General features: G+C 38.0%; 1 protein-coding gene across 1 annotated transcript in view; it reads right to left on the reverse strand.

Annotated features, from left to right (window-relative positions):
* Positions 1-7,659, reverse strand: part of p3h2 (prolyl 3-hydroxylase 2) — a 67,776-nt gene extending 60,117 nt beyond the window's left edge. The window contains exon 1 of the mRNA XM_088912954.1: positions 7,146-7,659. Coding sequence (XP_088769080.1) covers positions 7,146-7,571 — 426 coding nt within the window. The 5' untranslated portion in view covers positions 7,572-7,659. The remainder of the gene's footprint in view (positions 1-7,145) is intronic.
* Between the last annotated feature and the right edge of the window lie 3,069 nt (positions 7,660-10,728).

A 10,728-nucleotide genomic window follows, 5' to 3' on the forward strand; every position in this document is an offset into this window, starting at 1 on the left:
TACCTCTCATTTGCCTGTAACTATACCCTTAAATTTCAATACAGTCCCCTTCTTGTGAGCAAAATTCAGTTAGCAAAAGCCCAGAGATTCAAAAACAACCTGTGGCTGCATCTGAATTTCATTATATAAATACAACCTTACAACCTTCTGGTCCACACTACTGTTATAATGACAATACCTACCCCACTTTATTGCATCTTTAAAAAAATTGCTTCAGGATAAGACAATTCCGAAAGCCTGGTAAGAGTGAGCACAAACTTCCTGAAGCCTGGATGCAAACCGTTTTGTTCCGTATTTTAATTATGCTGATGTGACATGCAGATAATTGGTCAGAAACTACAGTTTACCTTTTATCACAATGTAATTGTTACAAAATTTCAACAATACAGAACTCCTACTTCATACAGATCTGGAATTAAATAACTCCTAACACTCTTGTGCTCACTACTAAAGGTCATTGACCTGAGCTCAAAAACTAAACAAATGCTTTTAGACTTCATCTTTTGGAAGAAACATCTCATCCACAATTAAGCAGCAAAGAAAATATATAACATATTATTACTAGGTTGAACAGAGAAATCCATACAAAACTCTGATTTACAAAAATTCAGATAAATGGAAAAGTCTTCCATTTCCACCCATCCTTGAACATTCCTGATCATTATCCCATACAGTGTAGGATACAAAACTGGAAACAGATACCACTGCTGACTGGAGTCCATTACAGTAGACTGATTGAATTTGTACAATCCCTAAAAAAAGACAGATGGTAGAATTCAGTTAGTACTGAAAACTGAGCACCTCCAAACTATGCGATCTGCTTTAACCAAAACAATACATTGGAAGTGATTAGATACTGGCATTTGAATGAACATCATTCTGCAGGTCTTATTATTAACTCTAGCAAACCCCGGGGAGTCTCGAGTACAAATTCACATCACATAAAAGCTGCTTCTTTTAATTGCTGTATTTCAGAAGATCAATGAGAGTATTAACTTCCAAGCACTGCCTACGACTCTTTACTATCTGAAAAGCATTCTTAAGTTTAAAGCATGACAGTTTGTGTCCAGTATGACAGAGTGTGAAAGTGACAGCCTCCCATTGCACTCATAATGTCTTTTTAATCATGACATTAGAAAGCATGTAACAAAATAAAATTATATTTCGTAGTAAAAACGACATAAAACATGGCCACATATGACATGTAATCGGTTTTGTTCTACATTAGTACTAACTGTTGTGCACTAAACGACTTGCTGTCCTACCCTTAATATAAATTTCCATTTCAGCTTCACTTCATTTCAAATTGCACTCATGGTTACATTAATGTACATGTAAGGGGATAAGGATGGGATTGGGCTAGTTAACTTTAAAATCAAACACCATGTGAATTTTTAAAAAATACTTTCAGCTCTTTCTATTTAGGTTTTTATTGTGTCTTGTACAAAAACTTGGTTTATTTCAAGTGGGGTCACATAGTTTTCAGTGACTAATGCAGTGCTTGTGATCGGTCATTCCTTGCTATTTGTCTGGGATGGACTGTCTCTCTGTCGGCTCTTTTGATCATGCTGCTGTTTGACCAGGGAGTTAGGATGCCCCAGTAATGGAGGCTATCTGGATTCTGTCCAGTTGTCACATAATATGGCCCGTTCACAACCTCATAAGGTGCTTTTCTTAAGGAAAGCAAGCAAGCCACAACAGGAAAACAAAATATTTGCTCAAATAAATGACTTGCAAATCTGAGTCAGAAGGCATCAGCCAGCCTCCCTAGACAGTTTGTGTCTGTGGGTTTTTCTGTCAAGTCCCAGTTGTATGGTGGTGATGGAGGGGTGGGGATTGGCATGATTAAAGTTGGGCGTTCATTGGAATGTAAACTAGTAGAAGATATGTTCACAAATAGTTCCCACTTGATTGCTTTTTTCCATTTTATGAAACGTACAGAATGTTTTTGATCTCCTGCTTAATAATGATTAAAACCGCAATGAAGACATATTGAATTTTTGGCCAAGCCTGCTAATCTTTGATTGAATACCAATCTCATTCAGGTTAAAGAGATCAACAGCAGGTCTTCCTAATGGTTTTCAATGATAGGAAGCTCTGACAACATGCCAAGTTACCCATTAACACGTTTAAATTAGCAGTAACAAGCTACGTCTAGCTGCTGACAGGTTAAGGCTTATATGATCTTTTGTTTTAAAAAGAAACCTTTTGCATTGATGAGCAATCTCTGAATAATTTAACCAACGCCTTGTTTAAGGAGACATCCCTCAGTTTCAGTGTCTTGGTACGTGTGTCCTTACTTTGCAAAGGTGTGTCAGGATAAGAAGAGGCCCACAAGGTTGATTCCACTGCCTCCTACTTAGGATTGATCAGAAGCTTAAACTTCCATAGCATACAGGGATATTTGTTTTAATTATATAGCTTTTGAGGAGTCAAAAGTAAAGTACAGTGAAAAGGTTTTAGCTTATCGGTACTGTACATATAAATATGGAAAAACAAGCAATGTGTGTTGAAAGTATAACATTGAACATAAAAAATGCCATAATATTATAAAACACAAAGCAGATGATAAGTACAGTATGAGCTAAAACCTTTTTACACTGTTATTTAATAAAACAACTTTAAACTGTCTGTGGTCAACTGAGTATCCTTAAATTTTGAAAGGTCATTAATTACAATGTGGAAAACTGAAAATAAATTCAGTCCAACATGGATTAGTTTGAGAAAAACCAAATAGAAGCAAGTGAATTCAAAGTACAGAACTGATGGAAAAGAAAAGGGCAACTGACAATACCCTGATTCTGCTCACTCGTGTGTCTACCAGACAACGGCTCAAATACACTGACAAAAGGTGTTCAAACAGTTTTGTGTATTCAACATTTAGATGTATTATTCATCAAAGTAAGACATAATAATCATACCTCACCCAGCTGCAATCCATTCAACACCGTCAAACTCACCTGTTCATAATTTTCTAAAACACTTCAAAGCAGCCACCCTCAATGCAGACAAGATCAAAAAACAAGCAGGTTTGAATGAGTTGAATGATTGGCAACCAACCTGTAGAGGACATGATTAGCAGATCCCACCTTCATGATGAGACTGAGTATGATCTTTAAATTATATGAACAGCATTCGCAAATGCATTTGTACCCAAGTTTGGTAAATATAGACAACAGCAAAGGTGCCGGTACAGAAATCAGCAGAGCTGGTCTCATTACATGAGCTCTGACGTAGCTTCACCTTGCATTGCTGTCCCTTATAAAACAAGAATAACATCCATTCATTTTCTAACTGCTTTTTCTAATTCATGGTCGCAGAGGAGCTGGAGCCTATCCCAGCAAGCAACAGGCACAAGACAGGGTACAAACTGGACAGGACCAGTGCATCGCTGGGCAGATCCCTCACAGACACTCACACCTATGGCCAATGTTCCCAGAAGCAAATCAACCTACCACTACAGTATGTTTCTGGAGTGTTAGGGAAAACCAGAGCACCTGGAAGAAACCCACATGAACATGGGATTAACATACAAATCCACACAGATAGCAGCCAAGGTCTGTGAGGCAGCGATGACAACCACTGCACCACTGTGTCACCCAGTCCAATACTCACCAAAGAAAATACTTTGTATATCAAGACTGGACAAATTTGTGGCCTCAGGGCACAGAAGGTGATCTTTTTTACAACCTACCTCTCATCTTAATTTCTTCACTGAAATAATTGGCTAAGATGGGACATTGCCTGCATTTTAAGTCTTAATCAGGTGCTGACCGCATCACCATCACCATCATAATAAGCTTCCCTCACCAGCTTTCCATCAGTAACATTACTGGGTGCTGAGTAAGCATAGTGTACAACATCCGGTCTGGCCCGGATCCATCTTGCACCTCAAATCCATAAAAACCATCAATGTTATAAAATGTGATCAGCATCATAACATTATTTATGCTTTATAGTATCACTGTCTGTTAGTACTTCCAAACAAACAAATTGGAAAAAAGAAAAAATACTATAAACATTTTTGTCCATTGTCCTGGAGTCATAAAGTGTAGCTGCAAAGAGCATTTTTGAAGTATCTACTGTACAATGTCCACAGAGTCCACTAGAGAATTGTAGACCCCAGGAAGGCAAGCCTGATCTTTGAGAGCGTCTGCCAACAGGGAAGAAAAATACAAAAAAAAAATGTTTCAATGAGGGAAAAGTGGGCAGTCAAAACATTTGAAAGTACCTGCCAAGAGTGTGGCACCAGGAAATTCTAAATAGTGCTGCCATGTCAAGCAAACATCAGATTCCCTAGTGGTGAAAACAAGAAGGACCATCCCTCTCTTTTTTTTTCGAGCATACGGCAGGATCTCTCCCCAAAACATTCATTCAGAGTTTAGATGAACAAAGGTGAATGCCTAAAGTCATGCTGTTCACAAACGCCTCACATTATACATGAAACCCTACTTATTTGCTGCTTTAAAAATATCTCAGGTTGTTAGTGCACTTCATGACTGCGGTTGAAATTTCCTCCCTTGCTTTAGCACCACTGTCAACATAAATTCTGTTTATTTTAGCCATGTAATGTCTATTTGCCATAGTTTCCATAACTGGTTTACTCGCCGGACAGTAGATATGTTTGAGCTGGACTGCTTGCTCAAATTGCCATGGGTTTTTTTCACATATAGTGAAATATGTGTTGAAACACTGTACCTGGTGATGCTGTCGAACACTTTTTAAGGTTTCAAAGTATTTACCTTTTCAACTTACAAGTGTTATTATTTTTGATTATTCTAAAAGAGCTTTTGGTGGGTTTTTTTTAAATGAATAAGGATGATTGTATTTGAAGGAAAGCCTTTTTAAAATAAACACAAGAAAGGCAAATTTATGCACATGTATTTTCTTGTTATTTTTCCGAAGAGCTGAGTGACTAAAGAATTCAAGTCCAATTAATTTATTTTGCTGTGTTTTTTTCTCTCTGGCATTCATTGAAGCACCCCTCTCCCACTGCCACCACCAATGCAGTAACCACTGGTTTAGCAGTGATGGGTTCTAACACTTCATCCACATGGCAGGGCGATTTGCTCTCAAACCCAAGCAGATTAAAGCCAAAATGTCAGTAAAGCCCTTTCCCACATCATAGAGACTGGTCTGTATCTTCTGAACAGTTGGTGGCTCACAAAATCCTCCAGGTGAAGAACAGAAACGACTTTCATGATAAACGTCTTTGGCTACGTTGGCTACTGGACAAAGTCAGGAAACACAAGGGCATGAGGATTATCAATAAAATATTACAACAGTGAATACGTGGCCTGTTAGAAAAAAAAAATCATACTGTTTGAAATTTTAAATGAGGAACAACCGAGGTATATCCATAACCTATTTTGTAAACCACAGCTGTATTATATCAAGGTGTTTATTGCACAGGGAATCTCTTTGGGCTGCTTCCTATCAGTATACAGTACTGCATAGACAATGAAATACTGACTGGGCCTGGGAACACAACATCATGTGTGGTTAACTGGTATATCTGTTATATTTAGACCAATGATATTCACTCCTAGTTCTAGAGTGCCACGAATTATTCTAGTTCGTTCCACACTGGACTTTCAATTACTTTATTTAAACAAACTGTTCTTATCAATATTTCTATTTTTTTCCTGTTTTTTCTTTTCCTGTGGAAGATTAGAAATTACATCTAAAACCCGTTGGATTACAGTTCTCCAGTACCAGGAGTACTGGTCTGATTTAGACCACGTTTCAGTCCAATTGCTACATCTAGCAATGTTATACCCATTTCTATACTGCTAGTACAATTTGAACACTTACTGTAGGTCCAGTATATGTGTGCCAAAATTCATAATTCAGAACAGGTTTGGTGCAATACCTATGAAAGCACTGAAGAAAAATTACGTCAAGGACTTTATGCTAAATGACAGTATAACTAGCCAGTATAAACAGGGTTATTAGATTTAAGTATTTAAGCTATGTTATTGCTGTATCCTTGCATATTCACAGTGTTATGTTATGTACAGTATTTACTCAGATTTTAATATGTCAGATCCCACAAAACTCTAAATGTTAGAGCTGCTGTTGGATTCATAGAGAAATATAAACAGCCAACACGGTTTATTCACAGAAGACAGTAAAAGGAAGGACAGACATCTAAGAAACATTTCTAAGGGGCCATAGGTGACAAAGACAAAAACATGAATTTTGCAATCTGAAGACATTAAAGGAATAAACCGAGATTTTTATTAATCGAACATTCTTTAAACACTAGCAACATATATACTGATACTCATGCTCTGAATTCAAAACAACGCGTAAAATAAATATACAATTCCCTTAAGCCATAAATTCTGACTGTGTAACTAATAACTGATATGTTGTTATTAACTCCGTAAGCCCAATATCATGTAGGCTCTTATGGGCATTTCAAATGATGATATATAGTACTGAAAAAATAAAGCATAAGTTTGGTTATCACCTCAATACATACATATAACACACCAGTATTAGGAATAACACACATTACCATTTACATAATTTTTTACTCTCTCTCTCTCTGCGGTTTACAGTGAGCAAGAAAAAAAGGTTTGAAGAACACGCAACTATGTTTTACTGTCTAGACTGCAGCATTCTCCGTAGGGTACGACTAAACAATTCTAATACTTCACTTAACGTTAGGATCTGTGAAATATACATCTGCTTTAGTTTAGTAAACCAGTAAAAGAGAAGTTAAATGTGGTATTTATTACCAAAACCTTTCAAACCGAAATACCATGTAGAAAATCTTCATATGCTTTACAAATCTTTAGATAAAATACTTAGAGATTTTTACACCCAATAAACAAAACTAAATCTCACTCTATTGAGACGTCTTTAACATTCTCACAAGCGCATTTAAATCCCGCGGCTACTGGATGTGTTTCAGGTTGTCAATAAACAAAACTAAATCTAACTACAGTATATTGAGACGTTTTTAGTGGTCTCACAAGTGCATTTAAATCCAGCGGTTACTGGATGTGTTTCAGGTTGTCAAAGTCCAGTGTATGATGACGCTATTCTGCTAAGACAAAAGTGCACCTGACCAGGTGTTTAGACAAGGGATAGTGGGGAGCGTTGCTCGAGGGTGCTAACTATTCGGATTTTCTTACCTTATAGTAAGCTAGCTGAAGAAAGTTATACGGTGTCCTCCTATTGAAATCTTGAATGACATCTTCGCTTGCCATGTGCATGGACTGGGACCCGGTTTTCCTCTCGATGCAGTCATTCAGGCAAGCAGCCCTTCTAAGCACCGAATCGAAGAACTGCAGGTCCGAGTCGGATCCATCTAAAGGGTGCTGATCCTTGCATTTCAGCCTGCATCGGACTTTGGTGTGGCGAAGTTCAGAGTAACTGCGGAGCGCTTTCTCCATGTAGTACACCACACTTTCATAGTCACTGCTATAGAAGGCTTCAACACCACTGTCATACAGGCGATCGAAAGGTTCCAGTAAGGCTGTAGCTGAGGTCGGTGAAACAGCCTGGAGCAAAACTGATACCCCAGCGAAAATGCTGTACTGGAATAACGTTAAATCCATCTTCTGCTAAAACTACCGTTGTCGCTGCACTCGCACTTGCAGCACGAAATCCCTATAAACCCTGTGTGTTAAAGCACGCCAGGATGATTAGCGGAGTCCAGAGAGAAGGATGTGAGTCAATTGAGGGAAAAAAGCGTGAAACACTATACTAAACCATTCAGCTACTGCGGTGTCTTAAAGGGGTAGCTGAGGCAACTTCAGTTCACCCACGGCTCCCAACGTTACTTGTAGTAATGAGCAAGAACTGTCACTGTTTTCTGATAATGGATACCCCGGTCTATTTAAGATAATCAAATGGGCTGTACATTTTTAAACAAGACGTAATCACCTGTGATGTTACAGGCAACCTACTCTACACGTGATTTGTTAGGGCACAAGACTGCAGTGTCAGAAGTCACGTCATACTATATAAACTGACAATGATACATTTTACATTTTGAAGGATTATTGCATTATAATATGCCTATGGAGCAATTAGCTATCTACAGTATCTCTAACATGAGCCATCCCCGCAGTGAAACATTTTTCTAGTTGGAAGGTACTTTATATAATTCAATTACAATTACACTATGCTCAATTCTTATCACTGTCTGAGCGGAAAATTCCAAAGAACTATCGCCACCCCCACAGATGCCCCCCTCCTCTTACTCCCAACCAGCTGACAGCTGAGATTCCAGGTCAAACTGGGAACTGCTGTCTGCTGGCCAGCATTGCCAGTCACTGAGAAGTCTAGAAAATTGTATCCTTAGAAAAAAGAATCAGGAACCCCTACAGTGTTGGGAATGTGCAACAGATTAAGCTTTGGAACACGTGACAATACTCTTGGGCCAAAGACCTTACTTAATCAGAGATGATCATTTTAACAGCTATGGTAACAATCTGCGGAAACTATTGACGATCGAAATATTAATTTCCAAGAGATGTGAAGGGATTTTGGGGAGATTTTTTTTGGATTTGGAACCATACAGCCACGTCAACACTTTTTTTCAGAAAATGAGACATGGCGGTTAACACGTTCTAGCATTGTTTTCACTAATATGTGGTATTTTAAACTCGATCGGTATTTTTGTTTGTAAATGTACTTCCTTCTCTAATGTACAATAGCCGTTTTATCTAACTCTTTCTACATTTAATTTTTATTAAATTAATTGTTTAATTAATGTTTAATTAAATGATTGGAGACAAGAAAAAATTAATGATGTGCATACTCAGTCCATGTTACAAAAGGTTATAAACACTGCTTTTAGCATTTTGAGTCCAGTTATGAACCAAGTTAAAAGTACAGTTAAAATGTTTGCTACTTTTAAAGAAAAAGCCTTTTTCTTACTTAATAAACTAATAATAAGCTTAGTAACCAGTCAAAATCTTCTAACCTCTCAAAGATTCATGTTGTAACATAATTCCCTTTTATTTACTTGTAGATCCTTGATCCAAAACCATCTCTGGAAACGGACCACCGAAATGATTCTCCACCACCTTTTCCCAGACGTTTAGTTTCAAACATCAGACAAAGTTTACATTGCTGAAGTTTTTTTTCTTTAGTTTTTGGTCCTTTACTTGTTGTTATGAAACCGATTTGAACTGCTGGGCTTCTGGTGCACCTGTCTACAGTATATGTCCTGTGAAGTTGTTTCCAGTCCAGGCCTGTCTGGTACTATATGTCAATGTTTTTTATCTGTTGCTGCTTTGCGTTTTTCTGTTTGTCTGAAGAAGTACTCCTAGGAATGAACATACAATGTTCTTTGCTGGTATATAAAAGTGAAAAATGTGCACATTATACATATTGTTATTGCAAGTGGACTCGAACTATTTGGGTGATATGACAGAGGAAACCAGTGTCCCCCTGGCCTTTTACAATCATGGCCTCCTAATTATCCCCATCTATAAATTGGCTTCATTATTCTGTTCTCTTCCCCACTCATAACTGAAATATGGTGAGCACACTGGCGCACTCTGGCAGCCATTGCATCATCCACACTGCTGGTTTTGGAGGGGAGTCCCCATTACCTGTAAAGCACTTTGAGCGGAGTGTCCAGAAACATGCTACATAAGTGTAAGGAATTCTTGCTCTTGCTCTAATGCATGGCATAATGGTACAACTGTGAATAAATATGAGGTAAGGGACTACTGTAGTTGTGAAAATTGCTTGTACTTATATTGCACTTTTCATGCCAAAGGATCGTTTGGCTGGGCCCTGCTTCCTCTATCACAGAAGTGCAGCCCCCACTTGTGTGATGCATGACAGCCACTATACACCAGGCCAATTGCTTTCACCTGTTGAACCAGCAGAGTCTTGGAGTTTTAATAACCAAGCAACCAGGACCCCAGTTTATCATCTCATCCAGAGGATGCCACAGTGAGCCTAGTTATCATATTGCAGCACTTGGCTAGAAATTCTGGTCCCAAGGGTAAAGTGTCACCTGTCACCAAGATCACTTATAGCCACAACCTGCTGTTCCAGAAACAGAACTGACCAGGCCTTCCTTGCTTAGCTACAGACATCCAGCAACATCAGGCTACAAGGTATTAACACAACTGGTGCTATTGGATACCAATTACTGTATATTCTAAGATTGTTTACTGGGGATGGTTTCTGGCCTCCAACAATATCTCATATTGAGTACAAAGCCATGATATACTGTAAATCACATTGGGCAGAACAAATTGTGAGGTGTGGTTTTGATATAGACAGGGTCCTAGGCGAGGAGCTTGGCATGGAATAAGGATTTCTTTCGATATAATTTCTGTAGGTTTTCATATTTTGAAATATTCTATACATTGAAAGCAATTCTGATAGGTTGACTCTGCTGCAGTAGAACCAATAAAAATAGTTATTGGTCTAACAGGACCAAGCAACACAAAAAAGCGTGTTTACAATGTAAAAATATTTTTTTATTTAGATTATTTTGGGTTTGATGTGTAAAGGTAAAACAAGAAATGTAGGGAAAAAAAGTATGATGTACAATTATATGTCTTCTTTGGTTTTCTGTGATGGATTATAGTTTTGATTTACACTAGTCACAAAATGCACACAATTAGTAAACCATATAGTCCAGTGAGAGAACTGAGAAAATTGTAAAAGTCCAATGTCTACACTGTGAAGCTCAGCTATGTCAGAAAAGAGAAGAGATGGCACATACTGAGACTGAAACAGGTG

This window comes from Atractosteus spatula, chromosome 4 (genome assembly GCF_055471065.1).
Source record: "Atractosteus spatula isolate fAtrSpa1 chromosome 4, fAtrSpa1.hap1, whole genome shotgun sequence".
Taxonomy (NCBI): Eukaryota; Metazoa; Chordata; class Actinopteri; order Semionotiformes; family Lepisosteidae; genus Atractosteus; species Atractosteus spatula.